Here is a 21283-nt window from a genome sequence, read left to right as displayed (position 1 = left end):
ATACTAGGTATTTTTCCTTCCTGACTACCACAGTGTGAGGTATGCTATATTTTTTTAATTCATTATGTTTTATAAAACATATTTTGAATTTTGAGTAGCATGTTTAAAAAAATAAGATCTGGTTTTGAAGATTAGAAGACATTCAATAAAATTACCTTCGACTTTGAATTTTTTTTTTTTTTTGATTGGAGTGAAGATGAAACTCTTGACTTTAACATATACCCACTCCCCCATGCACCCCCACTTCCACTCACACAATTACTGGTATGTTTCTAGTCATTCTCTGTTAATCAGTATTAAGGGATTTTGTAGTGGTGGGGCGGTGGTCTTAACTCCTGATTAAAATTTACTCCTTTTCGTCCCCATTACTATGAAGGTGTGATGCATCAAGTAAAACATTTAGCAGAATCAGAGTCTTTGTTGACAAGTCCACCAAAGGCGTGTACAAATGGGTCAGGATCCTTGGGATCTACAACATCAGTCAGCAGTGGGACAGCCACAGCTGCAACCAACGCCACTGCTGATCTGGGGTCACCCAGCTTGCAGCATAGCAGAGATGATTCTCTGGACCTGAGCCCTCAAGGGTGAGTGACAAGTTTTATTGTGATTCTCACATACTTTGCCTTCATCTCTTCATGGATACCTCAGTCTATTACGGGGCGAAAATAACTGAGAGTAGTAGACATTATATTTTCTGGTGGTGTGGTTAGAACCCAGGGCCTCATCATGTGTTGACAGTTATCTCTACCACAGGACTACATACATCGTTAGCCCCTCTGATCTTTGGAATGAAAAGAAAATACTTCGGAAACTACACTGTTCCCCTTGGTACTCAAGGGAATTGATGTGTACTATCAAGATGTAGTATTTCAGTTGTTTCTGATTCCATAATTGCATGTTTCTCATTCCATAACTCTGTAGTGTTGCATATGTCCTTGAGATAGCCAGGTATTCATACAGTGAAAAATTCGAATTAGCTGATTTCCCATTTAGCTTTAATGAGCAAATATGTTAATACTAAGTATTAAGTCACTTGTGCCTATTTTGTCAACTTTCATTTCTGTTCTCTTGTGCTACTTAGAATGTTAAGAAACTCATACTGGTTTTCTCATTCTGTTGTGCTGTAAGTAGATCATACATGTAGGTGTTTCTGTTTCTTTTATGTTAGAAACTTGAATATTGCCATCTGAGTGGTATGTTAACAGTACATTCTGAAATTTACGATGTTTCCAATGTAATGCTGTATGCTGCTCCTTTTAAGCTGTAAAGTATATCTTGGTAAAATATCAGTTCTCAGTGGGGCCCTAAAATTAAATCATGCACACTTTTGAGTGCATTGTCACAGCCACCTTGCTGGGGGTCCAATGCTTGAGGGAAGAGCTGCTTTTGCTGCCACCTTGTGGCAGTTGTCATCTACATTAGTTTAAATAGAAAGCTGGGTTTGGACTGGTTGTAAATTAGGACTTGTTGCGCAGTAATTGTTATTTTAGGAAGATAGGTGAGTTATTAGCCAACTTTGTGGAAATTGGGCTTTAAGACTATTGGGCTTTCCATTCCCACCTATAGCATTGTTGCACTTCTCTCCCATTTTCCCTTCTACCTCATTGTTCTTCTTTCCCAGCTCTGCTCTTCTACCTTAGTATTTCTAAGCTAGTTTCAATTAGGGAGTTGTTCATTAGTGACTCTAAATGCAAGGTGTCAATCCCACCCCGGCCCCTGCTCCCAATTTTGTCTTCAGTGGTTCTGTATTCCAATCTGGAAGTCCCAGAGTGTCTCGCTGGATCTTTCTCTCAGGTCTTGATATATAGTCCTGGCCAGCCTGGAACTTAATATGTAGACCTGGTAGGCTTCAATCTTTCTGCCTCTGTGTGAACCCCCCTTCCCCCAACTCCTCAAGATTACCAAGTAAAACATTTTTTTTCTTTTAAGTTTATTTTATGTGGGTATGTCAGAGTATGTGTGTGCCACATGAATGCAGGTACCCATGGAGACCAGGAGAGGATGTCAACAAATCCCCTGGAACAGGAGTTGCAGGTGGTTGTGAGCTCACATGTGGATACTCTTTAAGAGCAGCAAGTGTGCTGAAGCCCCCATGTGAAACTTCCTCCCCTCCCTTCTTCCCTCCCTCCCCTCTGGATTTCCCTATAGCCTCAGCTGGCTTGGAACTCAACTATATAGAGTAGTCTGACCTCAGTCTCACAGATCTGTCTGCCTCTGATTCTGGAGTGCTGGGATTAAATGTATGCACCACCAGGTCTGGCAAGTGAAGCAGTCTTAATTTTACTTTTAAAGTAGAAGTTGTTCTGTGTTTTTTATATAGATACATATACACACATATATACATATGTATATATACATATATATACACACACATATTTTAAAGTTGGTTTGTTGTAGTTGTCAAGCAGATTTGTGCACAATAAGTATATTTCTTTTTTTAAAACAAGTTATTTTTATGTGTATGAATGTATTGCTTGTGTGTGGTGTGTGTGTGTGTGTGTGTGTGTGCACGTACCCATGCGCAAGTGCACCCGTGTGGTGCAAATGCTGGCAAAGGTAAGAAGAGGGTGTCAGAATTCCCCTGGAACTGGCATTAGTCATGGTTGTTAGCCACCATGTGGGTGCTGGGAATCGAACCTGGGTCTTCTGAAGAGAGCAGCCAGTGCTCTTAACCACCAGGCCATCTCTCCAGCCCATGTTAAGTATATTTCATAGACTTGTCATACTCTGGGAGACTTCTATTTTTTTTTGAGCCACAGAGTAACTGAACTTGAACATTCATTTATTACATTGTGTGTGCATGTGTGCTCATGTGCCCTATGGTGTCCATGTCAAAGTCAGAGGGCAGCAACTCAGAAGAATTGATTTTCTTCTTTTACCACGCAAGTCCCAGAGATTTAACTCGGGGTGGCAAGTGCCTTTACCTACTGAACCATCCTGTTAGCCCCTCAGTCATTTTTTTCATCTATTTTATGCTGCTTTTTAAATCTTCGAGTCTTTGACTTCAAATTATTTCTAGTGTTAATAGCAAAGACTATTTACAAGGTGTGGTTGTACATTGTATGATGTTTAGAAGAGATTCTCTAGTCAGATATGGAGAAAAGAAGACCTCTCCACTCCATTCCAGAGCTAAGGAAGTTGATGTAGAAGGATCACGAATTTAGGGTTCGGTGTGAGCTACGTAGGGAGACAGTAACTCAACAACCAAATCAGAACACAAAAATAGAAGAGATGCTGTAGACAATTCAGTGTGTATATTTCTAATTCAAGATAGGTCGCTCAAACTGTTAAAAAGTTTGTGCACATTAACAATACCTATTGGTGGGTTTACATATGCTTTTGTTTATGGTGCCATTGCCTTTTTCATGCCATGTAATTGCTTTGGGTAGGATATTATAAGCAGAGTATTTTGATCATATGAGCATTACATGCTGTGTGTATTTTGTTGCCATTTAGTTTAGGGAAGCAATATGGTACTCCAGGTTTAGCATGTTCTTTTTTGGTGGTGGTAGGGGGTGTCTTTGTAGTGTATATTTGTTTCATGTACTTTTCTATTTGTTTCATTTTATAAAACTTAACATGTAGAGAATTAATAAGATTTTTATTCTTATCAGTTAGTAATTCATCCTGTCTTCACATTTCTATATATAATCTGACTGGCAGATTGTCTCAAATAATCAGTGAAAGTACCTGTTTGTCACAGTGTTTATAACTTAACTGTTTCTATCATTTAACTTAGCTTTTTCAGTGGTAATTACTAACTTTATCGCTTACTTTTGCATGTGATAGTCGGTTAAGTGATGTTCTTAAGAGAAAACGGCTGCCAAAACGGGGGCCAAGAAGACCCAAGTACTCGCCCCCGAGAGATGATGACAAAGTAGACAATCCAGGTAAGTCCTTAGAGGAGGGAAATAGTGTTCGTGCAGTGTTCTCAGCTTTCTGTTTATTAGCTGTGAACCTTAAATTTAGCTGTTTTCTTCATCAGTTCTGCTGAAACAATTTACTGTGATCTTTTCTGTCTCCTAGCTAAAAGCCCTACCACTACTCAGTCACCTAAATCTTCCTTCCTGGCAAGCTTGAATCCAAAAACATGGGGAAGGTTAAGTGCACAGTCAAATAGCAACAACATTGAGCCGGCACGAACTGCGGGAGTTAGTGGTCTTGCCAGGGCTGCCTCAAAGGACACCATATCAAATAATAGGTGAGGTGTGTTGTTGTGTGTCGGTTTGGGGGTTCTGTATTGCTTCTAAGCCTTTATCAGAAAGTCTTTGTTTTTGTTTTATTTTGTTTTGTGTGAGACAGGGTTTCCTATAGTTCCTGCTGATCTGGATCTCACTATGGTATTCCAAGCTGGCCTCCATCTCACAGAAATCTCATGCCTTTGCCTCCCAAGTGCTGGGCTTATTAAAGGTGTGTGTCATTATAACTATACAGGAACTGAGGATATATATATGTAAGATATATCTTATATATATGATATACATCTTATATATGATATATATCTTATATATGATATATATGTGATATATATATCTTGCATAGCCCTGGGTTCAAGTTCTAGCTCCACATAAAACAAAAATAAAACGTCGTCACAATAAACCTCCATTTGACAACTTTAGTTGGAGGTCATCTACATTTAAAACTAAAGTTCTCTTTGGAAACCTCATGTTTTTCATTTTCTGATGATACATATTTATGAAGTTTTTCTGCCTACTTTTGTGGAACTTAAAGATTTTAGATGAGAGCTTCTTAAAAAAAAAAAAAACACCTGGAACTCTTGTCAGATACACTGTTTCATACCACTTTATGGATTAAAATAATTCTTGGCGATGGTTTTCTTTGGAAGGTATTGGACATAGAACACCAATGTAAGTGGCTTTCTCTACAAAAAGGACATATTTTTCCAATAGAATTTTATTTGTAAAAGTCTTTTAATTGCCAGTCGTGATGGCACATTCCTTTTATCCCAGCACTCAGGAGGCCAGTGATAGGCAGAGCTCTCTGAGATCGAAGCCAGCCTGGTCTACATAGTGAGTTCCAAACCAGATGGAGTTCTCTATGGAGAACTTGTCTCAAAAACAAGAAAATCCTTTTGATTTTTTTTTTTTTCCTTTGAGTTGGCTCTTCTTTTTATGAGTTGAGGAAAATAGCTAAGCAAAGATATTTGTAAAGCTTACAATTTAAATACCCAGATCTCATTTCTCATAGCTCATCTTACCTAAGGTGGGGTATGTCTCTGATACATAGTTCTTTACCTCATCTCTTCAGGGAACATTAGTAAAGGACAATACAGATCTATCTGTCCTTGAGTAAATAATTATGTGAATTTGTTTTTAGGTATGAACACTTGCACATCTTATTTACTGTTTGAATGATGACGTGAAATGCATTTTAAGTGCCCAAGCAGTTCTCTAGATGTACCTTAGCCCATTTTCTAAAAGAAGCTTAAGTTGTTTAGTATAGAATCTGAATTTAGTAGTTGTTGTAGATAGGTAATGGTTAAGTTGAAGTCTAGCTCTTAATTTTAATCCAAATTTAATTTTTAAATTACATTTATTATTTGTATATGAACATGTGCATGTGTATGGAGGTCTGAGGACAGGAGATGGTTTTTTTCTTCCTACCATATGGGTCCTGAGCATTGAATTCCCTTCATTGCGGCAAGCATCTGTACCTACTGAGTCATCTTACAGGTCTTTAATCTAAATTTATAATGGAGATTCTTTCTATATACATTGATTGAATCATAACATCTCCTTTTTCCTTGTAGAGAAAAAATTAAAGGTTGGATTAAGGAGCAGGCACACAAATTTGTAGAGCGTTATTTTAGTTCTGAGAATATGGATGGAAGCAACCCTGCCTTGAATGTCCTTCAGAGACTTTGTGCTGCAACTGAACAACTCAACCTCCAGGTACTGTGTCTGGAGCATTTTGTTTGGCATCTGTCCATCAGCTGGATTGTTGGTTTTAAACACCAAGCATGTATCTCTCCTGCTAGCATTTCTTTTGCTTGTCTCTTCACTCTCAGGTTCATCATCTTCTTACATGCACTGGAATACTTAAATACTTAAATTTTATTTCCTTCACGTCCTTTATTTCTTGACAAATGAAGACATTTCAGAAATACTCAAGAATATCTTTTTAAAAATCTTCAGCTTTTTAGAGCAGATAAGCCTACCCTCTCTCTCCACCTATGCTCTCAGCATTTACTTGAGAAGAGGGTAGAGGCTTGAGAGTGACTCTTGTTCTCTTGGAGGTTTTTTGGGAGATCTGTCTCGATCTGCCTCAGAGTACTGGGATTAAAGGTGTGTTGCCACCCTGCCTGGCTTTAGCAACTGGACATTTCATCTGATTCTTCTTAAGTTTTTGTTATGTTTGATGTGCCATTTTGGTTCATGTCTTCTAAGACGTTGTCTCTAAAGTTGACTCTACAATATATTAATTTAAAGCCTATCATATTTTATCATTTTATTCTGGACTTGTAGCTGCTTCTCTTGTTTTTAAAAAATGTATTGGCATATTAATTGTATAAATTCATAGGTTTCATTGTGATATTTTCATACATGTATATAATGCACTTTGGTCATATTCAAACACTCTGCCCACATACCCTCTCCTATTTCTACCTTCCCCTTCCCCCTCTTTCTGCTCCTCTGGTAGACATTTTGCTTTCATATATTTAAAATCTAGATTCTGTATTTTAGAGAAAATAAGCTGCATTCGTGTTTCTAAAATGGGCACATTTTGCTTAACACAATAACCCATTCATTTTCCTGCAAATGACATGATTTCATAACATTAGCTTCTTATTTTTCAGTTTGTATTATCATGTCCCCCGCCCCCCAAAAGAAAACTGCATTGATTAAATGGAAATTTTTTATGTAACCTTGAACAACTTTTTTCATCATGTAATATAGCCTATGGTTCAAGTGTTTACTAAGGATGAGTTACACAAACCCCCTTATTAAAAATTATCCACAATTCCACACATACACAGTTGAAGGACATCCTTACCCCATTATCTTTCTACTCCAGCAGGTATTAGCTCCCTGTAATAGACCCTCAGGAAATAGTGGAGGGATTTGATGAGACACATCTTGCCTGTAGGTTGCTATTACAGTTCACAGGGTTCATGGCTGGCAAGCCCCTTCTTTTCATTAAAGGATATTTAGAAAATACTTGATTTCCTTTGAAATATGAACTGTACATTTAGTGTTGTTTAAATCCATATAGAAACCCTCTTCCTTTTTCAGGTGGATGGTGGAGCTGAGTGCCTTGTAGAAATCCGTAGCATAGTCTCAGAGTCTGATGTTTCATCATTTGAAATCCAACATAGTGGATTTGTGAAACAGTTGTTGCTGTATTTGACCTCTAAAAGTGAAAAGGATGCTGTGAGCAGAGAGATCCGATTAAAACGATTCCTACATGTATTTTTTTCTTCTCCAGTAAGTTGATTCATAATGCTTATAAATCTTAAGAGTCAGTGTTCATTAATTCATTTGTATCCCAATAACAGTATCTAATCGGTTTTTATTAAGTTATTGTGTGCTGCTTATACACAGATTGCTTTTGACTTTTGTTTATTTAGAGCCAGAGTTTCCCTATGTAGTTCTGGCTGGCCTGGAATTCACTGTGTAAACCAGGCTTTCAAGTCAACAGTGAACTCCTTGCCTTTGCCTCCCAAAATGTTGGGACTATAAAGATATGTGCCACCACACCTGGCATCTTTTGACTATGTATCATGAAAAATAAGTAAAATAGTGAACTGAAGCTAGGCATGGAGGCACATACTTGTAATCCTAGCACGTGGGAGGTAGAGGCAGGAGGAGGATCAGGAGTTGAAGTCCATTCTTGGCTACATAGTGAGTTCAAGGCCAGCCTTAGTTACGAGAACTGCTTTAAAAAACATAAAACAACTCCCTTCTCCCAGCCCCCAGTGACCTGAATGAAGTCTATGTCAAACTATCTTGAGAACCACCCCCCTCCCCATTGCAAGACAAGACTTGATACTAATCTCTCACCTATGAATGTGTCAATATTTGTTGAAGCTTGCAAATGTAGATTGTAAGGCTAACATCCACAGGACTGGCCCCCTTTTCTTACACTGTAGTGGTTGAAAACAAAAGCTAGCCACTCCTGCATTCTGTTAATTTATTCTTTTTGTATTACAGCATGCTTTAGAGAGAAGGCATGCCTCAGGAAGTTTGTCTCTCCATTATTTGTGTAATAGGCCTACTGATTTCCTCCATCATTAGCAAGTTTAACCTGTGTGGGTACCTAAAACAGAAATATTATTGGAAAGCATGGTACAGAATCATTGTTTTTATTTGTGTATGAAGTGGTACATTTGTAAGATAACAGTATTTTATTCCTTAAGATTATATGTTGGTCCATAATTGTTATCTGCAACTCCTTAGTCTGAATGTTCATGAGTTTTATAAAATTCCTTACATTACTATCCCTCACACTGAGTGATATAGCACTGTTTATCATATATAAGGACTGTTTTTACAGTGAAACATCAGTATTCTTAATGTGAAATCATGAGAGACTAGAAATAGCCTCATGTCTGAATCAGAGTTTCCAATTTGGACTCATGTTCTCAGGACCACTTGGATTCATGAATTCTGAAAAAGGAATTTTGGGCTGTATACAAAGTTTCTTTATTGAAATTAGTTACTTGGAAGCAGTGTCCTAGTGTAGTCTATTACAAAAGATGAAAATTAATAGATCTTTTTGTAAATCTTTCTGGAAAATTGCTTATTAAAGTTTCTTGTTGCATAGTGTTCTGTTTTCAAAAGGCATGTTTAACCTGTTTGTTTATTTATAACTTTAGCTTCCTGGAGAAGAGCCCATTGGAAGAGTAGAACCAGTGGGCAATGCACCTTTGTTGGCATTAGTTCACAAGATGAACAACTGCCTCAGCCAAATGGAACAATTTCCAGTCAAAGTGCATGATTTCCCTAGTGGAAATGGGACTGGAGGCAGGTAAGGACCATTGCCTAGGTATGTGCCCTTGCCACCAGAATTGTTGAAGTTAAAAAAAATGGCAAGAGATCTGGTAAGTTCTTGGTCTGCTTGAGTAACTTTTCTTCTGTAATGACTGAAGGGATTTGTATATAAATAATGGCTGCATAAGCTATGCATCTTAGACCTGATATCTTAAAAACAGGTAAACTAATCAATGTGTTGCCAACCTTTGTAACAAAATTATTTTAATTTTTCCTGAATTGATAAGCGTTAATATGTAATACGTCTCCCAGAATTTTGTTGCTATAGGTAATAAAATATTTATAGTCCTTGATTCCTTATATAAGTAGTTGTAACCTTATGTTTTTATTGGTTTTAACAAATACGTGGATTTTATTTTGGTCTTCTAAATGGTTTTAAGGACTTGTGAGGTGCTTCAGAAAGCTAATAATTAGTGTGTGTTAATTTTATAAGCTTCATGGAATATTTTGTTTTGCAACCTACAACAATAAGAAATTGACTTTAAAATCTACATTCTGATGTGTTTTTAAAAACCTCTTTAAGGCTGGGCATGGTGGTGTACGCCTTTAATCCCAGCACTTGGGAGGCAGAGGCAGGCGGATCTCTGTGAGTTCAAGGCCAGCCGTGTCTTCATAATGAGTTCCAGGACAGCTGGGGCTACAGGGAGACTCTGTCTCAAAAAGACAAAAAAAACAAAATAAAGTATTTAAAAACTTAATGAAAACAGCATCTACATTGCCAGAGGTAAAGTCATTATAACATGGCTGAACCTGATTTCTGCTTTGAAATTTTACATATAGTATGGCACGTTTACTTTTTATCACTAATATTATTTTGGAATAGTTTTGTGAAACAAAGTGATATTTTTAGCTAAACTCATGAAAAGCCAGGCATGGTGGCACATACCTGTAATCCCAGGAGGTAGAAGCAGAAGGATCTGAAGTTGAAGGCCAGCCTGGGCTACATAAGACTGTCTCAAAAGCCATCAAGCTTTTCATTTTTGTCCTTATTTATATGTATTGTATGTTTAATGAACATCAATGTAGTGAGGTACTTTTTTTTTTTTTTTTTTTTTAAATGCTCCTGTTTGCATCCTTCAGAGTTTTTACAGATAACATCATTTTGACTATATTTGACTCTTGGCCAAAGCTGTTAACAAATTTGCTGTTATCTGCCAATGTAGCTATTCATAAGTATGTAGCAAAGTAAATTTGAAAGTTAGTTTTAAGTGGTGTTTTTTGTTTTGTTTTTGTTTTTTTTGTCTTTTTGAGACAGGGTCCCCAGCTGGCCTAGAACTCACAGAAATTCGCCTGCCTCTGTCTGCCAAGTGCTGGGATCAAAAGGTGTGCGCCACCACACCAAATATTTGAAGGCAAAAGAATGGAGGATTTTTTTTTCCTTTATTTTTAAAATAGAGTTTAAGTAGAAAAGTACAAAATGCACAGAAGTGAGTGTGTTTGGCCAGTTGAAAACTTTAAATTTCAGAGAAAGAATCCAGTATCCATGGCATTTCTTAGAAGCCAGTATTCATGGTACTGCTGATCATCCTATGAGTTCATAATGACCTAGAGATCAAGTGTTCATTCCATGTTTTCTTCAGATGTATCCGTACACACAGATTTTCATTCATAATAATTTGAATTGTTGAACATTTTCATTGGTTTGTGCTGTAAGAAAATGAAGTTTTTATTGTCTGTTATTTAAAGTATGTTGACTGTGAAAATAATAGAATAACTTTTTTTTCACAAATTATCTTGAGCTTTTCTCTCAACAGAGGATCACAAGCTTTAAAATTTTTCAACACACATCAGCTAAAATGTCAGTTACAAAGACATCCAGACTGTGCAAATGTGAAGCAGTGGAAAGGTGGGCCTGTCAAGATCGACCCCCTGGCTTTGGTACAAGCTATTGAGAGATATCTTGTGGTTAGAGGTACTTTGCATGTGTATACTTTATTAACATGGAAATGAAGTTAGCATTAAATGATAGACTATTTTCCTGTTGTAGTGTTTTTGTTAAAACTTAGTAGAATATTGTATTCCTGTCAGCAACAAAAGGCATATGTTGAACTAACTAGGGAAGAGCATTTTGTGTTTGAAAATTTTTTAACTTTCTATCATAGATCAGAATGTGATACCTACATTTTTTTTTCCTTGAAGAAAATACCATTTTTGCCAGTGTATATAAACTTCCATTACACACCTAAAATTCCTAAGTATTTGTCTTATTTTTGGGCACTCAGGGTATGGAAGAGTCAGAGAAGATGATGAAGATAGTGATGATGATGGATCAGATGAAGAAATAGATGAATCTCTGGTAAGGTACTTTCCCCACCACATTTCCCCCTTATCTGTGATTTAGCTTTCCATGATTTGAGTTACCTATCATCAACATTATATTGGGAAATATGTGGAAGATTCCAGATGAAAGGCAATATAAGTTTTAATTTTATTGTAGTATATTTCTAGAATTATTTTTTTAATAACCTCACTGCATCTACTTATAAATTAGTTTTTCATATTCAGGAAAAAAGTACATTATACATGGTTTGAATAGCCTAGTGTGAAAATTCAAAATATGAAAGGCTTCAAAACCCAAAACTTTCTGAGTGCCAACATGATGTCACAAGTGGAAAATTCTATACTTGGCCTTTTATGCCCAGTCACAGTAAACATGGAGGTACACTAAGAATAGTGATAGAAGATTATCTTCAAGTCTGTATGTATAACATGTTCAATAAATGTAAATTGAGTTTCATCTCTAGACTTAGATTCAGTCCCTGAGATAATTCATTATGTAAATGCAAATGTCACAAAACTCATACAAATTTAAAGAAAAAATCTGAGCACTCTGGTCCTTAAGTATTTCTGATGAGTAATGCTCATCCTACATAGGCTTCTGTACTATCTATGGTTTCAAACATCCACCATAGGTCTTCAGCTGTATCCCCAGCAGATAAATATATATATAGATGTCAGTACTTGTGACTTAAAATGAATTTTGTTTTGCATTATTCAGGCTGCTCAGTTTTTAAATTCAGGAAATGTAAGACACAGGCTACAGTTTTATATTGGAGAACATTTGCTACCCTATAACATGACTGTGTACCAGGCAGTACGGCAGTTCAGTATACAGGCTGAAGATGAGAGAGAATCTACTGATGATGAGAGTAATCCTCTTGGAAGAGCTGGCATTTGGACAAAGACTCACACAATATGGCAAGTCTGAAATGATTTATTTTGGTAGTTTGTGCTTTAAGACTGTTCATGTGTTTTGGAATTCATGTTAAATACATGACTGGATATTATAAAGAGAGGAGACCCTGAATCCTACATTTAACTAAAAATGTTCAAAAGTTAGTGTTCTGCTAGGTAATAAGTTTGGCACCTCTGAATTCTTATAGGCATTCGTCTGCAGCTTCTTGTACTGCCTTAGAGTCTGCCACTTAACATCAAGCCATTTAAAAAAAATAATAATCCCTGAAGTTTCTTATGAGACTTCTTTTATCTTAGGAAGACATTGTCTAGGTATTTTATAACTCTCTGAATCCAAAATAGGGAAACGGAAAGGGAGAGTAGACTTTAGAGCATTCTATGAGTTCTCTGTGTTGTCTGTAACTTGAACCTTAGCTTTGTAGAATAATACGCATGTCTAAAAATCTTTCATATGGTCTTATTACCACAGGTACAAACCTGTGAGAGAGGAAGAAGAAAGCAGTAAAGACTCTGTCGGTGGCAAAAGAGGAAGAGCCCAAACAGCTCCTACAAAAACTTCCCCCAGAAATGCAAAAAAGCATGATGAGTTGTGGCATGGTGAGATGAGACATGGGAGAAGAAGACTGTCCTCAGGCCAGAGTCTGTCTTAGCCTATTTCGTGTTTCTTAAAGTTGTGATTCAGAGCTAGAAAAGGCTTTGAACATAACTTAGAAATAAATGAAATTGCCATAGTTTGATTGCTTTTAGTTAAATCTTTGACTTTAATGTCTTACAAAAGTAAACTTTGAAAAAGTAACTTAGGAGTTTGACGGAGCTGGAGAGATTGCTCAGTGGTTAAGCTCACTGACTGTTCTTTCAGAGGACCTGGGTTCAATTCCCAGCACCCACATGGTGGCTCCAAACTGTTCTTAACTCCAGTTCCAGGGGAATCCAAAGCCCTCTTCTGACCTCCACGGCATTGCATGACACGACATGGGTGCACTCACGTACATGCAGGCAATACACTCATACACATAAAATAATAGAAATAATAAATACTTTTAAAAAGTAACTTAGGAGTTTATTTCTAATCATTTAAGAATTCATGTTATCATGAAGGGCAAAGCACATTCCATTAGTAGAACACAGTACCTGAAGAAGAGATTGCTAATAGCAATGACTAGCCTTTTTTGTTTTGTTTTGTTTTCCTTTTTGAGACAGTTTCCCTATAACCCCAGCTGTCCTGGAACTCCCTATGTAGACCAGGCTGGCCTTGATCTCACAGAGATCACCTGCCTCTACCACCCTAGTGCTGGGATTAAAGGCATGTGCCACCATACACAGCCTGTTTCAGAGTTTCTTAATTTGGGGTCTGGAGAGATGATTCAGTGGTTAAGAACACTGACTACTCTTGCAGAAGAACCCCCAGGTTCGATTCCTAGCAAGTCCAGGTCCAGGGGAATCCAATTCCCTCTTAATGAAATCCATGGGCCTTGCACAGGCATTGCATAGCACTTACATACATGCAGCCAATACACTTAAAATAAAAATAATTTTTTTAAAAAAGACTTAATTTTAAGATTGTTTCTGTTTTCAGTGTTTAAAAATGTCCCCTTTTAAAAAGTGACTTTTTTTTTTTTTTTCTTTTTTCTTTTTTCTTATGAAGGAAGGACAGGCTCTCATTTATGTAGTCCTGGCTGGCCTGGAACTTCCTATGTAGAACAGATTACCCTTGAACTCTCCTAAGTGCTGAGATTAAAAGGTGCGCATCACAATGCCTGGCTCTAGCTGTTTATGATACAGTAGAGATGAGATGCAGAGGAGTTGGTTTTTTTTTTTCTTCTTCCTTTATGTTTGCTTGGTTATTAATAGGAAAATTTTATAAGTCTGGAATGGATTTTTATTTGTATGATATAAAAAAGGAATGAAATGTGTGTCTGCCACACAGGGAGATACCAAGAATTAAATCTAACAGCTGTAGGTTATTTAGGGATGATGAGATAACTTCTGGCTCTGTCAGATCAGCCATTGTTAATCAGAACTGAAACTTGGATTATTTGCCCTGTAGATGGAGTATGCCCATCAGTGTCAAATCCATTAGAAGTTTACCTCATTTCCACACCACCTGAAAATATCACCTTTGAAGATCCATCCTTAGACGTGATCCTCCTTTTAAGAGTTTTACACGCCGTCAGTCGTTACTGGTATTATTTGTATGATGTGAGTGATGTTCTCTTTATGAGATCTTGTGTTATCTTTTAGTTTCTGTTCATTAGATGATGAATCTTCTATTGCATCAGAAATAGAAATTGTGGTTCACCTAAATGTAGGGATCCTAGTTTAGGGAAGTAAAGTGAATGCATGTGTATGTAGCACTTAACATTCTTGAAATGTTTTTTTAGATGCATTAACGAGACATTTGTTTCTTCGTATAAAGACGTATATCATGTAAAAAGTTGCATGCCTCCTTTGATATTTATATAGTGTAGGGAAGAGTAAAGGGGTTGTTCTTTTTATTAGTTTCATGGAGATTGGGTGTAGGAAGTATTAGCGATTTATTAGAATTGTTTGGGTTGGGGACAGACCATTGAGGAACTGTATATTGTATGTTGAAAGCCAGCAGGGGAAATTTGCACACTCAGTTATTTGGGAATAAAGGAAGAGATTATGAGTTTTTTTTTTTTTCTCTCTTTCTCTCTTTTTTTCTTTTTTCACATTTCACAGAATGCAATGTGCAAGGAGATTATTCCAACTAGTGAATTTATTAATAGTAAGTTGACAGCAAAAGCAAATAGGCAGCTTCAAGATCCTTTAGTAATCATGACAGGAAACATCCCAACATGGCTTACTGAGCTAGGAAAAACCTGGTAAGATAATCACTTTGGGCTTCTAAATGTTTTGGTGTTGGTCTTTATATGTTTTGTGCTAGAAACATCTGTAGTTGACTTGTTCAGATCTTACAACTTTGTCATATTTGATGAGAACTTGTTAAGCATATAGACTAGTTTTCCTTCTATTTCCTCTGTATGAAATGGGAACCTACTGAAGGATATTTGACTGGGAGTAGTTAAATCTTTTGCCATCATAAATGTTAGATTCCAAAGGTATGGTTGTTTGGTTTTCTGAGTCTTTTTAACCAGATACTGTGTGTATATTTGTTAATTACAAGGAAGCAAAGTTAGAAATTGAGTCTTTAACTTGGTTTCACCATATCCTCTCATATGGCTGCCTTGTTAGACAAAACGCATAGAACATTCAGGTTGACCTCAGAGACCTTTTCTTTAAAACAAAACACCATTAAAGTTATTGTACAAAGTACTCTTGACTACAAGATTCATTCTTTGAAAACCAGTGATTTATCAAATGCAAACTGTGATGAATATTGTAAAGTAGAAAAGCCATTGCCTATATTTGGGTTTCGAATTTCTAAAAGTCTTGGAATAGGTTCAAGATGACTAGATAGAATGAACATTTAAAATTATACAGGATTGTAAAGGATAAATTGTGTGTACCTAGTATACTGTTACTTAACACTTAGAAATTTCAACAAGAGCCAGGTACCATGGTGTATACTTACAGTCCCTCTATTTGAGAGGTTTTGAAGAACTGCTTCACTCCAGGCATCTAAAGCCAACCTAGGCAGTGTAGTGAAACCTCATGTAAACTATTTTTAAAGAAATTTCTGTAAAATTATGAAAATTGTTAACTAATTTTCTTGGACTACTTTGTTGTTATTTATTTACTATTCTGTGTTGTATTAGAAGTTGTTTCTAATACACTTGATTTTTTGTAATAATGGCTTCTGATTTTTATTTGTGTTTTATCATCTTTACAGCCCATTCTTCTTTCCTTTTGATACCCGACAAATGCTTTTTTATGTAACTGCATTTGATCGGGACCGGGCAATGCAAAGATTGCTTGATACCAACCCAGAAATTAACCAATCTGATTCACAAGATAGTAGAGTTGCACCTAGATTGGATAGAAAAAAAGTAAGTATCTCCCAAATTCTTTATGTGGAATTTTTGAAATTACAGGGAGAACTAAAAATTACGTCCTGTGTAGGCTCTTGAGACTCAACCACAGTCATTACTTTAATCTTCTTTTAATACATTTTATTTTATGTGTATAAGTGCTTTGCCATGTATGTATATATGTGCACCACATGCCTGTAGAGGGCAGAAGAAGGTGTTGGAGCTCTTGGACCTGGAGTTACTGACAGTTGTTCACTGCCATGTGGGTGTTGGGATCTACACCTGGGTCCTCTGCAAGAGCAGCCAGTGCTCTTAACCACTGAGCCTTCTCTCTAGCCCCAATAGATTTTTTTAAAAAATGATATGTATGTATATGTGTTTGTGTGGGGGTATGTGTAGGTGCCTCCTCAGAGGCCAGAAGAGGGCTTCAGAATCCCTTGAGCTAGAGTTAACAACAGGTGGTTGAAGTCAGCAGTCTGTCAATGCTGGGAACTAAATTTGGGTCTTCCAGAAGAACAGCAAGAGTTCTTAATTTCTTAACTGTGTCTCAACCCCCATCAATTTATCTTTTTATCATTTTTGTGTTAACTGTGTTTCCTGCCAGTCTCTTGAAACTTGGTTGGTTGTGATTTTTCTGTAACTTCTATTTCTCAGAAATATTTTCTAAACCCCACCTCTTTTTTTTTTTTTTTTTTTTTTTAAAGACAGGCTCTTAATATGTAGCATGGCTAACTTGGAACTCAGTTTGTAGACCAGACTTCAAACTCACGGAGATCCACCCTTGTTTTCTGCCAGAATACTGGGATTAAAGTTGACTTTCTGACTTCTAGTTACCTTCGTTCTTAACTAAGACCTTGTTTTCTCTGAGGCCCTCTTTTGTCCATGTTAAAAATTGACTTGTTAGATGTACTCCCTTATCAACCTATTTGAAAACATGAAATGGAATTCCTAAAGTATTTTGAGTCTCTGCCCCTGTCAATTCCTGTGCTTCTTCATCTCCTATGCTTCTAATCTTAACTTCACAGCAATTGTGAACCACAGTGCCCCAGCCATTCCCATCTTAGACCAATCCTGTACTTCTGACCTGGTCTGTCATGACTCATGCTCATGACTTTGCTATGCCTCTTCTCTTGCTGAGGATTTAATATCTCTTCAAAACATTATCTCATAAGTCTGGTAAGAGCCATCAGGAATAACAGAAGGTTGTTGAGGGCTTGTAAGGAGAAGCACACCAGGTAACTGTACTCACCAGCAAATCACGTTACTTGTTACCTCATGAGGATTCTGTCAACAGCAGTGTTGCCATGATTTCAAAATGATGGCAGGACCTTTATCATCTTCATGATCTTGCTAGGAGACATCTGTGTCAGCACTTAGAGCATCTTGGCATCTCAGAGCTAGAGGGTATCCAGCTCCCCTGTCTTCCCCTGTCATCTCCTTACCTACATCGCCATTGTTAAAGCATAAATGTGCCTCGCAGGCCTTAATTGCGTCAGTGTTTGGCAAAGTAACGGATTTTTTTTTCTTCCTGAAGTGGGTTTTTCTAAACTTGTCAAGATAAATTAGTAGTCATATTTGCATCTAGCTTTCTTTCAGGTATGCAGAAAACATGTTGATGTCTGAAGCAGTATGGCTATTTTTTGAGTTTTTTGAGGTATATGCTTAAAGATTTTTTTTCTTTTTTGAGACGGGTTCCCTGTAGCCCCATCTGGCCTGGAACTCACGATGTAGACCAGGCTGGCCTCAAACTCAGAGATCGACCTGCCTCTGCCTCCCAAGTGCTGGGATTAAAGGCATGTGCCACCACACCCAGCATATGTAATTTTTTTTTTAAATAATTAAATTATTTGTCTTGCACCGCAGAAAACAACAGCAGTTGATTTAAGCAAATTGTAAGTGTGGCATTGTCTCCTCACATCTGTGTTTTCTTTGTAGCGCACTGTGAACAGAGAGGAGCTGCTGAAACAGGCGGAGTCTGTGATGCAGGACCTGGGCAGCTCCCGGGCCATGTTAGAAATCCAGTATGAAAATGAGGTGAGCTCCTGAGTCCAGTGATGGTGTTAAGTTTGACTTAATGCTTCTGATAACATATTGAGTTTATTGGCACTATGAACTTCTTCAAGGCAGTTGGGACATTTACTAAAGAAACAGATTTGATCTTCTTTTGGATGATACATGTTTGAAGTTTTCCATTTTTCAGTGATAGAACTATAAAAATAAGATAGGATTTTTCCTGGCATAATAGTGCATCCACATGTATCATGAAGTGAAAAGATATTTTAAACAGTTTCAGAAATGATTGAACTGCCTTTTCAAAAATCTAATTTACTGAGATAATAAACTGCACAGTATAAAAATGTACATTTAAAATTTTAATTTTTATTCATGTTTGTGTGTGTGTCTCTGTTCCACATTAGTTTGGGTGCCCTCTGAGAGAAGAGGGTGTCAGATCCAATTACAGATGGTTATAGGTCTCCCCTTTTGACTCTGAAAAAGATTCCAGGATCCAGCTTCATTGAGGTTATGTCCAAACAAAAGACTTCAGGTTGTGAATGAAATTCAACCATAATTCAGCCAAGTGTTTAAGAAGAATTTCTAACAAGGTCTATAGAATAATTTCATCTAAGATGTCAGATCAAAATTAGGTGCATCCCCCAGGCCTGATGGTGCATGCCTTTAATCCCAGCACTTGGGAGACAGAGGCAGATGGATATCTGAGATCAAGGCCAGCCTGGTCTCCATAGCAAGTTCCAGGCCAGTTGTGGCTACAAGGAGACCCTGCTTCAAAAAAGAACTCACCTCCACCCCCCCTAAAAATTGGGTGAATCTTTCTTTAAACCAGTCTCTGAGCTTTGAAAGTTGGTCAAACCACCAATGGCTTAGTCCCCTTGGGGATGATAAAACATTAGTGTGGACTCCGGAGCCTGATTTCACTGCTTATTGGCTATATTAAGTTGAGAAAATTCAATAAATCTGTCATTATTGTTATCGCAACTGTGGCCATTTTAAGTTTGTCCATCTCTGCTGAGTGTGGTAGTACACAACTTTAATCTCAGTTCAAGACTAGCCTGGTCTAGATAGGGAGTGCTAGGCCAGCCAGGGCTACATTCTGAAACCCTGTCTTTTTTTTTTTAATGTTGGGACTAGAGAGATGGCTCAGTGGTTAAGAGCTCTGGCTGTTGGAGAAGACCCGGGTTCAAATCCTCTAGCACCCATATGGTGGCTAACAACCATTCATAACTCCAGTTTAGGGTACACCCTGTTTGTCCTCCATGAGCACTGCGCAACATGAGTACATTTACATACTTGCAAGCATTACAAGCATACACATAAAATAAAAATAATAAATTTTTTTAAGTCCACTCCATCGTTTTGTGGTTAGATTAGTTAGCAAATTAAAATAAAAAACGTCTAGAATATTGCCTTATGCATAAAACATGCTAGTATGTATTAACTTTGAGGGGGGAAAAGACTCCATTTTTTTTTTAAAGTTTTTTTTTTTTTTAATGTATATGAGTGTATTGCCTGCATGTTAGTGCACCCATGTTGTGCAATGCCCTCAGAGGTCAGAAGAAAGTGTTGGATCCCCTAGAACTTGGAGGTACTGATGATTGTGAGCTGCCTTGTAGGTGCTGGCATCTGAACCTGGGTCCTGTCTGCAAGAGCATCCAGTGCTCTTAATCGCTGAGCCATCTCTCCAGCCCCAAAAGACTACATTTTAAGCCATGTTGTTGATTTTGTTGGTGGTAGTTCTAGAATATTATGCTTTTCTTCCCTTTAAGAACAGGAATAAGCTGGGTGTGGTGGCACATGTCTTTAATCCCAGCACTTGGGAGGCAGAGGCAGGCAGAGCTCTGTGAGTTCAAGGCCAGCCTGGTCTACCTAGCTAGTTCCAGGTCAGCTGAGGCTACAGGGAGACCCTGTCTCAAAAAAAAAAAAAAAAAAAAAAAAAACAAAACCCACAGGAATAAAGCAAGACCAAACAAAATAGCTACACTTTTAGTAGACTATCTGGCTTGGAGGGAGGATACTCCCTGGAGAGGCTAGTTTGATGTACAGGGATGCTTTCAATAATACCTGTTAGATGTATTAAGTAAAATTTGTTTTACTTTTAGAAATAACTATTTGAATACTGGAAACAGATTGATTTTATCTGTAACTTGTATTTATTTATTTTAATTTTGTCTTTAAAGCACCATCTTGTGGCTAATAAGTATTATGGCATGCCTTTTCTTACCTCTTCTCTCTCCAGTGGCTTGAAATGAACGGAGAACAAAATATATAAGGCCCTACCATTATGGAACTTTCCTTTCAATTTGGGAAAGCTGACACAGGTGTTTGGGAATACCTCTGCTCCACACACACACACACACACACACACACACACTCACACAAGTGTTAAATTGTTTTGTCAAGAAACATTAAAGAACATGGCACCACGTGATGGGGGCGTGTGGTAGGGTGATGTAAGGTAATATTTGAATTGGGAGCAAGTCATTGCAGGTAGGGAGAATAGCTCTAGCAGAAGAACCAAGATGCACTGTACCTGAACCAGTGGAGGATAAAGGTGACTGGAGCTAGTGAATGAGGATAGAGCAGCAGTAGTTGGTCAGAGGTAATGGGGAAGGAAGGATCATGCAGGATGCCAGGCTGTGGTAAAAATTCCTTTGAGTGAATGGGAAAGCTTTTCTGAGAATCGCTTTTGCCACTGTGAGAATAATGTGCAGAATGTTGTGCATGCTATTCAGTAGCCTCAAAATCAAATAAGAGGGTGGCTAGATAAAGGGAGGGAGAATTCATTAGTTTAGAATGTGTTTTGAAGGTAGAGCTTTTAGTGCATACTGACAGTTTGGATTATGGGGAGTAGTAAGGAGAAGAGCAGCTAAGGGTGTCTGCAAGATTTCTGTTACTGCACTCATTGTGAGGTAAATAGTGGCTATACCATTTTACTTAGATGGGATTCTAACAAAGAGTTGGGGGCTAATTGAAAAGCTTTTGCCGGGTCCAAGCAGTTCACTGCTTTGAAAGTCAGAGTTAAATATTTGGTAGATTGTTTCAAGTTGGTGCCTTTTATTTGCAAGTAGTATATAAGCACATTGTCACCATGGCAGATTATGGCTAAAT

General features: G+C 37.5%; 1 protein-coding gene across 17 annotated transcripts in view; it reads left to right on the top strand.

Moving 5' to 3' along the window:
• Window positions 1-21283, top strand: part of Trip12 (thyroid hormone receptor interactor 12) — a 152711-nt gene that overhangs the window by 119844 nt on the left and 11584 nt on the right. For 12 of the 17 annotated variants that reach the window (XM_008844465.3, XM_008844459.3, XM_017800960.2 and 9 more), the window contains 14 exons: window positions 377-584; window positions 3790-3890; window positions 4027-4201; window positions 5771-5912; window positions 7254-7445; window positions 8837-8988; window positions 10751-10923; window positions 11234-11307; window positions 12010-12209; window positions 12676-12803; window positions 14254-14405; window positions 14910-15052; window positions 16021-16177; window positions 18095-18193. In XM_008844465.3, the coding sequence (XP_008842687.1) occupies window positions 377-584; window positions 3790-3890; window positions 4027-4201; window positions 5771-5912; window positions 7254-7445; window positions 8837-8988; window positions 10751-10923; window positions 11234-11307; window positions 12010-12209; window positions 12676-12803; window positions 14254-14405; window positions 14910-15052; window positions 16021-16177; window positions 18095-18193 (2096 nt within the window). The remainder of the gene's footprint in view (window positions 1-376; window positions 585-3789; window positions 3891-4026; window positions 4202-5770; window positions 5913-7253; window positions 7446-8836; window positions 8989-10750; window positions 10924-11233; window positions 11308-12009; window positions 12210-12675; window positions 12804-14253; window positions 14406-14909; window positions 15053-16020; window positions 16178-18094; window positions 18194-21283) is intronic. The other 5 variants (XM_029568993.1, XM_029568991.1, XM_029568990.1 and 2 more) reach the window with 1 other exon arrangement.

This window comes from Nannospalax galili, unplaced genomic scaffold, assembly GCF_000622305.1.
Source record: "Nannospalax galili isolate Female #2095 unplaced genomic scaffold, S.galili_v1.0 scaffold220, whole genome shotgun sequence".
In the NCBI taxonomy this organism is placed as follows: Eukaryota; Metazoa; Chordata; class Mammalia; order Rodentia; family Spalacidae; genus Nannospalax; species Nannospalax galili.
This window is presented reverse-complemented; position numbering and strand designations above follow the sequence as displayed.